The sequence below is a fragment of the Salvelinus sp. IW2-2015 genome, linkage group LG20 (genome assembly GCF_002910315.2).
Source record: "Salvelinus sp. IW2-2015 linkage group LG20, ASM291031v2, whole genome shotgun sequence".
Classification (NCBI taxonomy): Eukaryota; Metazoa; Chordata; class Actinopteri; order Salmoniformes; family Salmonidae; genus Salvelinus; species Salvelinus sp. IW2-2015.
The window spans coordinates 15,452,832-15,468,525 of NC_036860.1; the positions used below are offsets into that span (position 1 = coordinate 15,452,832).

General features: G+C 40.7%; 1 protein-coding gene and 1 long non-coding RNA gene across 2 annotated transcripts in view; one reads left to right on the forward strand and one right to left on the reverse strand.

Moving 5' to 3' along the window:
- The first annotated feature begins 4,673 nt into the window (after positions 1-4,673).
- LOC139022652 (uncharacterized) lies at positions 4,674-11,357 on the forward strand. Its single transcript, XR_011473720.1, has 2 exons — positions 4,674-7,252; positions 7,746-11,357. It is a non-coding gene; the product is annotated as an uncharacterized lncRNA (long non-coding RNA).
- The window catches only part of LOC111981674 (transmembrane gamma-carboxyglutamic acid protein 2), a 9,311-nt gene continuing 4,262 nt past the window's right edge, over positions 10,646-15,694 (reverse strand). Inside the window, exons 3-7 of the mRNA XM_024013068.2 lie at positions 14,638-14,801; positions 14,446-14,479; positions 14,134-14,260; positions 13,614-13,736; positions 10,646-11,337 (exon numbers count right to left, since the gene is read on the reverse strand). Coding sequence (XP_023868836.1) covers positions 11,265-11,337; positions 13,614-13,736; positions 14,134-14,260; positions 14,446-14,479; positions 14,638-14,801 — 521 coding nt within the window. The 3' untranslated portion in view covers positions 10,646-11,264. The remainder of the gene's footprint in view (positions 11,338-13,613; positions 13,737-14,133; positions 14,261-14,445; positions 14,480-14,637; positions 14,802-15,694) is intronic.

Here is a 15,694-nt window from a genome sequence, read left to right on the forward strand (position 1 = left end):
GGCCGATTTTTTTTTTTTACACCTTTATTTAACTAGGCAAGTCAGTTAAGAACACATTCTTATTTTCAATGACGGCCTAGGAACAGTGGGTTAACTGCCTTGTTCAGGGGCAGAACGACAGATTTTTACCATGTCAGCTCAGGGATTCAATCTTGGAACCTTACGGTTAACTAGTCCAACGCTCTAACCACCTGCCTCACGAGGAGCCCGCCTGTTACGTGAATGCAGTAAGAAGCCAAGGTAAGTTGCTAGCTAGCATTAAACTTAATCAGTCATAATCACTAGTTATCACTAGTTATGTTGATGATATTACTAGTTTATCTAGCGTGTCCTGCGTTGCATATAATCGATGCAGTGCGCATTCGCGAAAAAGGACTGCCGTTGCTCCAACGTGTACCTAACCATAAACATCAATGCCTTTCTTAAAATCAATACACAGAAGTATATATTTTTAAACCTGCATATTTAGCTAAAAGAAATCCAGGTTAGCAGGCAATATTAACCAGGTGGAATTGTGTCACTTCTCTTGCGTTGCGTTCATTGCACGCAGTCAGGGTATATGCAACAGTTTGGGCCGCCTGGCTCGTTGCGAACTAATTTGCCAGAATTTTACGTAATTATGACATAACATTGAAGATTGTGCAATGTAACAGGAATATTTAGACTGATGGATGCCACCCGTTAGATGAAATACGGAACGGTTCCGTATTTCATTGAATGAATAAATGTTTTGTTTTCGAGATGATAGTTTCCGGATTCGACCATATTAATGACCTAAGGCTCGTATTTCTGTGTGTTATTATGTTCTAAGATAGAGCAGTCTGACTGAGCGATGGTGGGCACCAGCAGGCTCATAAGCATTCATTCAAACAGCACTTTCGTGCGTTTTGCCAGCAGCTCTGCTGTTTATGAATTCAAGCCTATCAACTCCCGAGATTAGGCTGGTGTAACTGATGTGAAATGGCTAGCTAGTTAGTGGAGTGCGCGTTAATAGCGTTTCAAACGTCACTCGCTCTGAGACTTGGAGTAGTTGTTCCCCTTGCTCTGCATGAGTAACGCTGCTTCGAGGGTGGCTGTTGTCGATGTGTTCCTTGTTCGAGCCCAGGTAGGAGCGAGGAGAGGGACGGAAGCTATACTGTTACACTGGCAATACTAAAGTGCCTATAAGAACATCCAATAGTCAAAAGTATATGAAATACAAATGGTATAGAGAGAAATAGTCCTATAATTCCTATAATAACAACAACCTAAAACTTCTTACCTGGGAATATTGAGGACTCATGTTAAAAGGAACCACCAGCTTTCATATGTTCTCATGTTCTGAGCAAGGAACTTAAACATTAGCTTTCTTACATGGCACATATTGCACCTTCTTCTCCAACACCTTTTTTTTGTTGCATTATTTAAACCAAATTGAACATATGTTTCATTATTTATTTGAGGCTAAATTGATTTTATTGATGTATTATATTAAGTTAAAATAAGTGTTCATTCAGTATATTTGTAATTGTCATTATTACAAATACATTAAAAAAATTGGCCGATTAATCGGCATCGGCTTTTTTTGTCCTCCAATAATCGGTATCGGCGTTGAAAAATCATAATCGGTCGACCTCTATCCTGTGGTTCTATTTTTGAACCGCCCCAAAACCATGGCATTTTATCAATTAGATTTGCTCGCCTCCTGCGTCCTCTCTCCTGTGTCCTCTCTTGCCTCCTTTTGAAAAAGGTCAAAGGTAATTGAGGAGAGGTGGCGAGGAGTGGGAAAGTGGATGAAAATGGCTTGTATGAATTGAGACTCTCCTTCTCCAATCGCGCGTCATCAGGCAACTTAAGTTTACAGGGTGGAATCCCAAATTAAATGTATAAACTGATAAAAACGATTAAGCCAGTGCAAGACCTTTTATAGATAAAAGGATAAGTAGCATATTGTTTTTAAAGTTTTGCATACTTTTCTCCATTGATAAAACAATAGCTGATTCAAAGGGGGTGTGATTTCAAAACTCTTCCGTGAAGGATTCAGGTAGGATACACTTCTAAAGTTACTATACGCTTCCTCGACAAAATGAGGCCATCAAATCAAATCAATTTTTATTGGTCACATACACATGCTTAGCAGATGTTATTGCGAGTGTAGTAGCGAAATGCTTATGGGGGAAGGACTGTCTTCTGTTTGCCTGCAAGCAAATTTACACACTCCTCGACCACTCATCGGTTTCCGGGTCATGGAGGAGAGAGGATGGAGGATTGTATTTTGCTCAAACGAGAAAACCGCTATATCACCCTTTGGTTCTCTTCAGTGTAATGTGATGTTGATTGGCCACCACTCTGTCACCAATCAACCAATCGTGTGACTGTGGCTAACCACCTTAGCTGATTGGAAATGCTGTTCCCCAGACATGCATAGACAGCTAGCAGCAGAGGCGAGTGGTTATGGCTGGACAACAAAGTGGTGAGGCAAGACTCATAGTGGTTTTATTGATAAAAGTGTGGTGACTGTCTGAGTGTGTCGGACGCTGACTCCTCCTCCGCAGCAGTGCTAAGTTTAACCTCGGCTCGGTTAGCGTATGCCACTCTCTGACTCAGGAATCAACGTGTGTGTGTGTGTGTGGGTTTAATCTTTCTCTGAATATGACCCATCAGTGTGTTCAGTATTCTTGAGTTTGACACATCCATATATTCTATTGAAATCTTCATAATATGTTGACAATAGAAATAATTATGGCTAAATTCTAAAATATCAAACTGAACCCTAATCCCTAAATGTGGATTTCTATGTTTAAGAAACTGGTTCCATTGAAATTAATAGTTCTGGAACTAGACACTAAATACTAGAACCAGATGCAGTCAGGTTCAGTAATTCGACTTTCCCAGAATATATGTAAATTGAGAATTCAATGGGCAGAGCAAATGAATCAATAGTATGTATTTAGTTGAGTGCTAATCTCTTGTACTGCTCAGATGCATTTTTCAAATGAGCGCACAACCTCTCCACCTCTTCCCAATCTTTTCTCTCCCCTTCTACAGACTTCTCTTACGACTGCTCACTCACCCTCCTATCCTTATCACTCTTCTTCTCTCTCCTCCTCCTTCAACCGGTCATCTTCTCTCCACTCCTCCCTACATCTCCTCCCCTCTCTTCCAAATTCAACCATTCCTTCTTTCTTTTCTCCTCTCCTCCACCCTCATTACATCTCTTCTCCCACACCCTCCCCTTCTCTCCAATTCTCTGTCAGGCCGTATAACCATGATGGAGTGAGCTGCAGTCCTCAAGATTGTGAAAGAAGGGATAAATAAAGGAGGGGGAGCTATTAATCCTTCATTAAGACTGCTTTCGCAATCAACCACAGTTCATTTCACCCTGCCGTTCCGTCCGGGCAGTTGTATGATGATAATAGGCTCACTAGTTTAATACACTAGACATTTGTCTTCTACAGACATGTCTGGTACTAGTAAGAGCTGGTAAGAGCTTGGTATGGAGATTCTGAGCTAAACAAATGTATTCTACTGGTATTATTGCTATGGTTAGTTGAGTGCAGCAGATGGCATTGTTTTGGAACTCTGCTGTAGTTACAATACAATATCATTCAGACTACCAAGGGGCCAGACTACCAAAATGTTGTCAAGACTACCTGCAAGCATGTACATTTATGATACCACAATAGGTGCAACCAACCAGTCTCATACAATCAATTAACTGATTAAATTACTCATACAAGTAATTAACATATTCAAATATGTATTGCACATTAAAATAAAGGTTTCTATAAATGTATTCACTTCAATCAATATGGCTGAAGAGAAAATATTTTGTAACTGTCATCCAATGTTGGTTCGGTTCATTACCCTAGAACAGTAAAGTAGTAGTAGTTTCTGTTCCTTACCCTTTTGCGAAAAAGGCAGCCAGCCAATCCCACATTAGGGAGCATAAGGTCATCATAAGAACACCAGGACTACATCAATCTGCATGTGGGCTTGGAGATGCCCTTGAATCTGGGATTCAGCCATAAAAAAACAGCTGGCTAGGCTAGAACAGCTGACCAGTGTTTTATATATATATGATTATTGTTTTGGGGCCTAAATACTCCTTGGTTCATCAAAGATACAACATTGTATGTAGCCTACTACTTACTGTATTTTATGTATCTCAACACTGTCAGTTACCAAGGTTACATACAGTCGTATATTCTGCATAAGCAATTACTATAGATTTGAATTGGTTTGTGCAGTAATTTAATCATTTACATCTTTGAGGAACCAATGAGTATTCAGGCCCAAAATAAAAAATATGGTAAAACTTTATAAGGACAATATAATAAGTGGCACTACCAGTGAATGACACTGTAATAGAGGGCACGATCTAGGGCTTTATGACTTGCAGCAATTGAGCAATTACTCCATGCACACTCTCAGTCAGAATACAACATTTGCTTGTGGGACTAATACTTGTCCCTTACTACCATTGTGCAATGGTATTGTGCTAATATTACATTTTATCGCCAACCTGGAATTTCACAGTATCTGCGTTTGAAAAATAAATTATCCAAATAAACGGGTGTTTACTGCGAGCTACACTGTTTCTACATGAAACGTACGTTCTGTAGCAAGATTGATTTGGTTGTCCCGGCGACGACTGGTAATGTGCGTAGCCGGGTAGCCTTTGAAATGTAAGTAGGCCCCAATTCATTAAAACACAGAGACTGTGCATTTTAAGAAACAAAATGTGAAACATTGTAACATTTCGTTATATTAATCTTCTTACAGTATATCATTCCCGTTTTAATTCATGCGTTAACGGAAATGAAAGATTATTGAGATATTTTACCAGTACGCTCGTAAGCTTAGCTAACGCGTTAATGTTAGCTAGCTAACGTTCGGTGGTTAGAGTTAGCCAACTTGTCTCTCAATACCGCATAACATGATTTAGCTAGATGGGTAGTGAGTTCTAGCAAACATCACACAAGCCATCGTTTTAGCTAATGGCATATGTTAGTGTTTATGATCGATTCTTATGTTTTTACTTTGTTGCCAAAGACCTGCAGCATTGAGTCGATATGCCGAATCATTTAACTTGAATTGAACAACTAACGTTAGCTAGCTAGCAAAGACAACAGTTACCTGTACCTTTAAGCTAGCTAACTTTACCCCAAAATGGCTAGCTAGTAGAGGTTTTTCTCACATTAATAAAAATGCAGTTGGTGCCCAAAAAAAGTAATACACCTATCATTGCACCTGTTAATAATACGCCTATCACGTAAACTTGAGAGTGAAGTTATACAGTTATTATACACGGTGTACCGTTACCAATGTATCGAAGTTTCCATCAATACAATTGCTAGGCTTAAAGCTATCTAGGGGTTATCCCAACAGAAAAAGATTTGCACTAATATCCATGCTGCAACTGCTGCTGCTTTAATAATGGGATGTAATGTACTCGTGCTTACAGAGTGAGTTAATTAAAATACCTTAGAATTCACTGGTATAGTAGCTGTCACTAGATGATCACTGATATTAGCTAAGTTATGGAAAGTGTTTATTCAATTGTTTGATGACAGCTGCATATCGTGATTTGATTTAGCCTTCACTCATCCTAAAGTGTATTACCGAGAATGTGAGACGGAGAAAAGCAACCCTGCAGCACCACCATTTCTAGCATAAAGGCCATTTCATTTGTAGACAGTGTGCTAGCTACAGTAAACTGCCGACAGTAGCCTAGCTACAAACGTTGCATGTTGCATTGTCAAATACATTTGGTTTGTATAGCTAATTAGCACCAACCATTGCTTTGTAAACATATTACGCAATCAATGCATTAGTAAAGACAACCCAGTATGCATTCATATAATTATGGAATATTGTGAAAAATACAAATGCTCTCTGCAAATATAATTAAATTATGTTTGTTCCATTTCTGATTATACACTAGCCAGCTAAAGCTAGCTATATCCTCCCAAGTCCAACCCATCCCCCCTCTTTTCGCCCCTCTCCCCCCTCGTTTTTTATGTCTCGGTCTACCTTCCGTATCACGCATTAACTCTCAATCGCGTTCCTTGCATTTTCAAGACCCCCCACCCATCTTGCTAATGACAATACTGATAGCCTTGCTACAGCCTACCTGGCGCTTGCAAACAATGTAATCTATATATATGAACGGAACGATAGAGGGAGCACGGCTTGCATTGCCTCTATCGGCATGGGCATTGTTACAGCAAGCCAAGCATATGTATGCATCCTATGTATGAGGGCGCACATGTACGGGTACAAATGCTTACCTTGCCTTGGCCGATCTCTCGTAACTCCATCCCGTACCAGCGCCCAAATCACCGAACCCTGTACCAGGATAATTTCTTTCCATTAAAGAAAAGACGAGAGATGAAGATGGAGAGATAGTGAGGGGGTAGGGGAGGGAGGAGATGTCTTAAATTCTCGCACGCTATCACTCCCTGTGTTCTTTTTTTCCCCCTCTGCTCAGTGTCTGTTTATTTCTCCCGATTCACTAGCAAGTCCTCAAGACTGCGACCAGCACGGAGGGGGAGAGGAATGGAGGGGAGGAGAAGGAGGAGGGGGGATATGGAGGATAAAGAGAGGGGAGGAGGGGTGGATGGGGGGTCACACCAACCACCACCACAAAAATCCGGTTTCTTCCTTCCCTTCCCTCTTCAGCCCGCTATATATATTTCAATGTCTATTGTCCTTCTAGGCACAACCAGCGATTCAGCTGATGCTAGCGCGTAGTCTAAACCAGTCTGTGCAAATCAAAATATTTGGTGCCCATTTATCACTCTAGAATGAAGTACGCTCTCTTACCATCCCTTGTTCCCTACGTTGTTGAAGTATTGCATTTCTAAAATATTTGTAATATATATATATATATATATATATATATAAAAGGGGGTGCTTCTATTATAGCAACAGTGTCTATTGTTTATATTTTGGCTTGCCAGTTCCCTCTCCAAAATGCATTTACACACACCCCCTCCCCAATATTGGTAGCCTAGGCAGCCGATAGTGGGCGCTAGATCTGCACTATTGTCTAGGATTGATGTTCCCAGACGGTAATACACTCGTATCACCCATAACCGTAAGGCTCTCCAGAGGGTAGTGAGGTCTGCACAACGCATCACCAGGGGCAAACTACCTGCCCTCCAGGACACCTACACCACCCGATGTCACAGGAAGGCCAAAAAGATCATCAAGGACAACAACCACCCGAGCCACTGCCTGTTCACCCCGCTATCACCCAGAAGGCGAGGTCAGTACAGGTGCATCAAAGCGGGGACCGAGAGACTGAAAAACAGCTTCTATCTCAAGGCCATCAGACTGTTAAACAGCCATCACTAACATTGAGTGGCAGCTGCCAACATACTGACTCAACTCTAGCCACTTTAATAATGGAAACATTTATGTAATAAATGTATCACTAGCCACTTTAAACAATGCCACTTTATATAATGTTTATATACCCTACATTACTCATCTCATATGTATATACTGTACTCTATACCATCTACTGCATCTTGCCTATGCCGTTCGGCCATCACTCATTCATATATTTTTAAGTACATATTCTTATTCATTCCTTTAAACTTGTGTGTATAAGGTAGTTGTTGTGAAATTGTTAGGTTAGATTACATGTTAGATATTACTGCATGGTCGGAACTAGAAGCACAAGCATTTCGATACACTCGCATTAACATCTGCTAACCATGTAACAAATCAAATTTGATTTGAAATGTTTTCTGTAGTTGCGGATCAGACCTGCACAACGGTCAAGACGAATTTTGGACCATCCCTCTTTACAAAACTGTTTCAGTTCCACAATATTCTTGGGATGTCTGGTGTGAACCGCTCTCGAGGCATCTCAATCGGGTTGAGGTCAGGACTGACTGGGCCACTCCAGAAGGCATATTTTCTTATGTTCAAGCCATTTTGTTGTTGATTTACTTCTGTCTTTTGGGTTGTTGTCCTGTTGCATCACCTAACTTCTGTTTAGCTTCAATTGGCAGACAGATATCCTTACATTCTCCTGCAAAATGTCTTGATAAACTTGGGAATTCATTTTTCACTCGATGATAAGCTGCTGTCCAGGCCCTGAGGCAGCAAAGTAGCCCCAAACCATGATGCTCCCACTACAATAGTTTACAGTTGGGATGAGGTTTTGATGTTGATGTTGGTGCGCTGTGCTGTGCCTTTTTTTCTCCACACATAATGTTGTGTGTTCCTTCCAAACAACACAACTTTAATTTAATCTGTCCACAGAATATTTTGCCAGTAGCGCTGTGGAACATCCAGGTGCTCTTTTGCGAACTTCAGACGTGCAGCGATGTTTTTTTTTGGACAGCAGTGGCTTCTTCCATGGTGTCCTCCCATGAACACCATTCTTGTTTAGTGTTTTATGTATTGTAGACTCATCAACAGAGATGTTAGCATCTTCCAGAGATTTCTGTAAACTTTTGCTGACACTCTAGGATTCTTCTTAACCTCATTGAGCATTCTGCGATGTGCTCTTGCAGTCCTCTTTGCAGGACGGCCACTCCTAGGGAGAGTAGCAACAGTGCTGAAATTTCTCCATTTATAAACAATTTTGTGAGTGTTTTTTATGGGGCAGGGCAGCTATTATCAAAATCTCCAACCTCATCTCATTGATTCGACTCCAGGTTAGTTGACTCCTGACTTAAATTAGCTTTTGGAGAAGTCTTTAGCCTAGGGGTTCACATACTTTTCCCAACCTACACTGAATGTTTAAATTATGTATTCAATATAGACAAAAAAAGACAATAATTTGTGTATTTTTAGTTTAAGCACACTGTGTTTGTTTACTGTTGTGACAGATGAAGATCAGATTAAATTTTGTCAAATTTATGCAGAAATCCAGGTAATTCCAAAGGGTTCACATACTTTTTTTGCCACTGTAAGTCCAATTAATCATAATTATTATTAAATGTTTTGCCATCTTCCATAACTTGAAGAGCCTTTGTACAGAAACGGAAACGGGTACAAAATACCAAAAAGGTGTACTGTTAAGTTAAATAAACGACTATAGTAAGTTCATAGATGCCAAATAAAGTAACAGGGCTGAAGTTGATCTTAAATCACCCAAAAATAAACACATTTAAAACTAAAACAATTCTGTGAACATTTCCATGAAACAACGTTTTACTTGTGGATTTTGTAAAATAAAAGGTAAAATCAAGGTGTCAATTTGTCAACATGCCATTTTAAAGACAATGCAGATATTGGAGTAAACCTATTTTGGGTTAAGACAAGTAACCGAGTTTGAAAAAGACATCCAATTACCACTTTGCATTTAGAACGGTTGGTTTTATTATAGCTAATAAATAAAGAAACCATTGATGGATAACTTGATAAAATGGTGCTGCGTTCAATTGCTAATCGGAACTAGGAAACTCTGAAATTTCCGACTTGATAATTCGTTAAACGCGGGACGTGTATAACTACAACCAGTTAGCAAGTCGGAAATGTTAGTTTCCTAGTTCCGACTACTACATGAACGCGGCATAAATACATGTCTCTCGTCTGCCACGGCAAGCCGGTAAGCATACGCGTCATCACACTCCCTAATCTGATTGGTCTTTTCCCACGAATCGTAAACCGGCATACGCGTCCATCACACTCCCTCATCTGATTGGTCAAGTAGGCGGGCCTTCTGACTTCGACGATTACAATATTCGTACCGCACATCAAAATATATTGTAGTAGTGCTCGCGTTCTTTTGTAAAACCAATTATAAATAGACCAGAGAGAATTGAAGAGAGGTTTCGCGGCCGTACTAGAATCTTGATGTCAGGGTTTCACGTCTTTTTCTTCTGAAGACGCCATTTTTGAGAGCGGCTGGTTGGATCGCATGTTAGCGCACTCCCTCGCTCTCCCCACTTACTCACTTTTTCTCCCTCTCCAGTGCGCACACACACACACGCAGTCTGTCTGCTACTCCGACTCTTGTTAAAAAACCATTTATGCTTGATCACGAGTGTGGTCGGAGGTTTCGTATGGCGGGTGTGACGCAATTGCGGAGCAATGAGAGGAATGCAGGGGCCAAATCATGCTCTGTATCGCATCGCCGTGCGCCTCGAATTGTGTAACAAAGCAGAGGACTCTGTATAGCTCCGCATTGACATGATTGGTTGACGGTATGTGGGGGCGGGAGGTCCAGTATAAACACTAACTCAACTTCCTTGACAAATTCCTTCACGATAGTTCAGCTAAACACAAGATGTCTGCGCAGTAAATGCTTTACAGCCACCTCAGATGCAGATTGACCATGTAAAGCCTTTAGTCATATACACAGAGACCATTCTCGGACAGAATACCGTGTAGCACAGGCCAATTCTCAACCAGGGAGAAAAAGGGTACATTTGGGAGCAATGCAAGAGAAATTTCATTTTGAAGAGTGCAGATATATGCAGGGTTGGGCGGATTACTTAAAAAATGTAATCCGTTACTGATTGCAGTTATATAAAAAATTAAGTAATCAGTAACGGAAACTTTTGGATTACTCAAAGGGAGTAACATAATCCGATTACTTTTGGATGACTTTCACTTCTAACACCCTGGCATATTTTAAAACCTTCTTGAAAACGTGCAACTCTATGGAGTCTAGATGACTGTCTGATTGACCAGTGAGCCAGGTGCAAAACATTTTATTAAAATGTTTTTAATAAGAAATGTGTATAAATATAAACAAGTTCGGAGTGGTCTGTCATGTAACAATACAGATAGAAGCAACTGAGATAAGACAAACATTAGACAACATGCAGCTGCTAGTTTATACATATTAAAGGAAATTCCACCCTAAAACAATAATTTGTTTCATTAGTCCATTGTTGACATAAGCAAAACATTTGGGGACTGTCAGCAATCAAGATATGTAACTTTCAAGGGATTGCTTCTCTTTCTCACAGGTAACCTTTTAACAAGTCTTCATCCCATTCCCTTAATTTCTCTATCTATAACATCCTTCAGCCTTGCCCCCATGAACTCCCCTCTTCCCCTGAATAAAAAAAAAAGTCCTAAAAACTAGAACTGTGTCAATTACATCCCAATTTCAATCAGTACAGGGATTGAAATGCTCTCCTATTATATGGACATATACCATGTCTATTTCAACAACTCACAGGAAATGAAATGGAAATGTTCACAGCTGTGCTCACTTATAACTGTCCAGAACTCCAACTGAAGAAGCTTGTAACACACACACACACACTTCATGAATGCCCCTTTTTAAAAATGCCCATCCCTCCTTTTCACTCAGTGTCCTCAGTATTAGCAGTAATCTCAGTATTGTCAACTGGGTCAGGAGGTTCTGATGGTGCCCCCCTGTGTAAAAAAGAGAGAGAGAAAGAAAAATAATGACATGACTGAAAGATGCACAGACAGACCAGTGGTGTAAAGTAAAGTACTAAAGTAGTGTTTTGGGGTATCTGTAATTTACTTTACTATTTATATTTTTGGCAACTTTTACGTCACTACATTCCTAAAGAAAATAATGTACTTTTTAATCCATACATTTTCCCTGAAACCCAAAAGTACTTATTACATTTTGATAGGAAAATGGTCCAATTCACACACTTATCAAGAGAACATCCCAGGTCATCCCTACTGCCTCTGACCTGGCAGACTCACTAAACACAAATGCTTAGTTTGTAAATTATGTCTGAGTGTTGTAGTGTGCCCCTGGCTATCTGTCAATAAAACATATATTTTTTTAATTGTGCAGTCTGGTTTGCTTAATATAAGGAATTTTAAATGATTTATACTTTTACTTTTGATACTTAAGCAATTCCATTTACTTTTGATACTTAACACCAAATACTTTTAGACTTTTACAAAAGTAGTATTTTAGACATACACAGTGGACAGACATACACAGTGGACAGACATGCATATTACAACTAGTACAGAAAGTTGGAATACATTCACGCACAGTACACATTCGTCAACTGTATGTTCCACCATAGTTTAAGTCGGAAGTTTACATACACCTTAGCCAAATACATTTAAACTCAGTTTTTCACAATTGCTGACATCTAATCCTAGTAAACATTCCCTGTCTTAGGTCAGTTAGGATCACCACTTTATTTTAAGAATGTTAAGTGTCAGAATAATAGTAGAGAGAATGATTTATTTCAGATCTTATTTTTTTCATTACATTCCCAGTGGGTCAGAAGTTTACATACACTCAATTAGTATTTGGTAGCATTGCCTTTAAACTGTTTAACTTGGGTCAAACGTTTCGGTTAGCCTTCCACAAGCTTCCCACAATAAATTGGGTGAATTTTGGCCCATTCCTCCTGACAGAGCTGGTGTAACTGAGCCAGGTTTGTAGGCCTCCTTGCTCGCACACGCTTTTTCAGTTCTGCCCCCAAATTTTCTATGGGATTGAGGTCAGGGCTTTGTGATGGCCACCAATACCTTGACTTTGTTGTCCTTAAGCCATTTTGCCACAACTTTGGAAGTATGCTTGGGGTCATTGTCCATTTGGAAGACCCATTTGCAACCAAGCTTTAACTTCCTGACTGATGTCTTGAGATGTTGCTTCAATATATCCACATAATTTTCCTTCCTCATGATGCCATCTACATTGGGAAGTGCATCAGTCCCTCCTGCAGCAAAGCACTCCCACAACATGATGCTGCCACCCCCGTGCGTCACGGTTGGGATGGTGTTCTTCGGCTTGCAAGCATCCCCCTTTTCCTCCTAACGTAACGATGGTCATTATGGCCAAACATTTCTATTTTTGTTTCATCAGACCAGAGGACATTTCTCCAAAAAGTACGATATTTTTCCCCATGTGCAGTTGCAAACCCTATTCTGGCTTTTTTATGGTGGTTTTGGAGCAGTGGCCTCTTCCTTGCTGAGCGGCCTTTCAGGTTATGTCGATATAGGACTCGTTTTACTGTGGATATAGATACTTTTGTACCTGTTTCCTCCAGCATCTTCACAAGGTCCTTTGCTGTTGTTCTGGGATTGAGTTGCACTTTTCGCACCAAAGTACGTTCATCTCTAGGAGACAGAACATGTCTCTTTCCTGAGTGGTATGACAGCTGCGTGGTCCCATGGTGTTTATACTTGCGTACTATTGTTTGTACAGATGAACGTGGTACCTTCAGGCGTTTGGAAATTGCTCCCAAGGATGAACCAGACTTGTGGAGGTCTACCATTTTTTGTCTGAGGTCTTGGCTGATTCCTTTTGATTGTCCCATGATGTCAAGCAAAGAGGCACTGAGTCAACCTCCAATTGACTCAAATTATGTCAATTACTTGTGTCATGCACAAAGTAGATGTCCTAACCGACTTGCCAAAACTATAGTTTGTTAACAAGAAAAGTGTGGAGTGGTTGAAAAACGAGTTTTAATGACTCCAACCTAAGTGTATGTAAACTTCCGACTTCAACTGTACATACACACCAGTGGAGGCTGCTGAGGGGAGGATGGCTGGAATGGAATAAATGGAATGGAATGGCATCAAACACATAGAAACCATGTGTTTGATACCATTCAACTCATTCTGTTCCATCCATTACCACGAGCCCATCCTCCCCAATTAAGGTGCCACCAACCTCCTGTGATACATACATACACACACAGGCCTACCCAGAGTAAGGTGGCGGGGGTGCGTCATGCTGCCCACTGCTGTTCAGGGCTTCGCCATAGGAGGGCAGTCCTGGGGCGATGATCCCAGCGAGAGGCACTGTCTCTGGGGCAGGCTGGCCAGCACTGAAACAGATGACATAAAAGTAATACTAGGTTAGGCTACACACAAGTAATGTTGGCCACACACAAGACAAAATATGGAAAGACTCAGGGTCCATTGCTTATTTCTGAAATAATGTTGCTGCTATGTAGGGCTATCCGGGATTACATAAACCTATGTTATCATGTTGCTAATACCTCATGTAGGCTACTGTAATTAAAAAATAATAAGACAATGTACTTTACCATATGTTGCTACTATGTAGGGATACCAGGGATTACATAGGTCTACTTTATCATTTTAAATTTGCTGACAGGGAGGGCAACCAGGCAGTAGATGCCTTAGGCTATACTGTACATACTTACACTCTAAGATCGACACACTAACATACATAGACACAACACACACACTCAATCTTACCTGCCTGCCGTCCTACCAGCCTTGTTCTTGTAACAGTAGCAGCCCAGCACCGTGGATATGACAGCAGACACTAGAATAGCCAAGATCCCTGCCACTAGACCCGACACATCCACTCTGGGCGCTGTGTCTAAAGAACCAACACAATAAATACATTTGCAATGTACATTATATTAAGATTACAGCCTGTGCGATTATAATCCACAACACTAGCATCATCCATAGAGAAACACGAGGACAGTCGTGAGAAAGTAAATGTCAATATTGACTAAGTATAGATTTACTAAAAGCCCCCCCCCCCCAAAAAGGTCTTACCGTGATTGCTGGTATATGTCTCCCAAAATACATTCTGGAGAAAATAGAAAATTAATTCCAAGTAAATTCCTAGTATCCAATTAGTCAATTAATTGAACAAGCTTACAGTATTCTTAATGTGTGTAAATAATACATAATTTCCAACAGACTTTCATGAAAGGTACCACCACATTCACTGCCCCCTTCCCTCACCGTTTGGGGTGTGTCCTCAAACACCTCCCTGGCCTCCTCGTAGGTGCACACCTCCTCCATGCACTCCCTCTCAAGGTTGCCTGGCGTCACCAGCTCCAGGTCCCATTTGTTCCAGAGCAGCGAGCGAGACAGGTACGAGGACGCAGACTGTTGTCCCAGGAACACTGGACCCAGAAAAATAGAAACAGAGAGACAGACAGCGTGCGAGAGACAGAGAGGGAATAAGACAGACGAGAGAGAGAGGATATTGATGGGCATGAGATTGAGGTTGTATATCAGAGATAGAGACGGAGCCTCTTTCTCATACACACACACACACCACACACACCACACCCACACACACACACACACACCACACACACACACACACACACACACACACACACACACACACACCACACACACACTAGCAATCATTTATCATAAGTCTGACTTCGACAGACAAAAGTCAGTATTGAATGGATAACCTCACAATCAGATATAAATAGAAAAAGTGAAGCAAAAGAACAATTGCCCGACACAGTGGTTCGCAAATTTTTCATTCAGTCCCTCTTCTATCTTTGGGGACACCGCTCCCCAAACCCTGTCCATGATACAAACTGTCACACCCCTCTTGTTGGAGGAGGAATTTTAAGTTTCAAACTTACTTCCTGCAATTCTATAAACTTTCCCATGGGGTGGGAGTTTTTAAAACAGCAATTCAGCACATTTTGCCATGTGGTGAGAACACATTTTGCAGTTTTAAGCAAATTTTCCTGCAATTCTGCATATTTTGCCATGTCGTGTGTTCATGTGATAATTGAGTGACTGAAACATTACAACAAAATCAACGGGCCCAAAAAAAATTCTGACAAGTTATAAATAGCTCTCTAAAGGTCTGCAATGACAAGAGGAAAACTGATTCACTATCCAATCATGAAATTGCACATTGTGCATTCTACTATTACAACTTTCAAAAGTAAGTTAAAAGCTCAACTGAGTTCCTTATGCCTCACAGTTTGGGCACCATTGGCCCAATATGACCCTTCATTGAAATAGGGTGAAAGAGGAGGGGGGT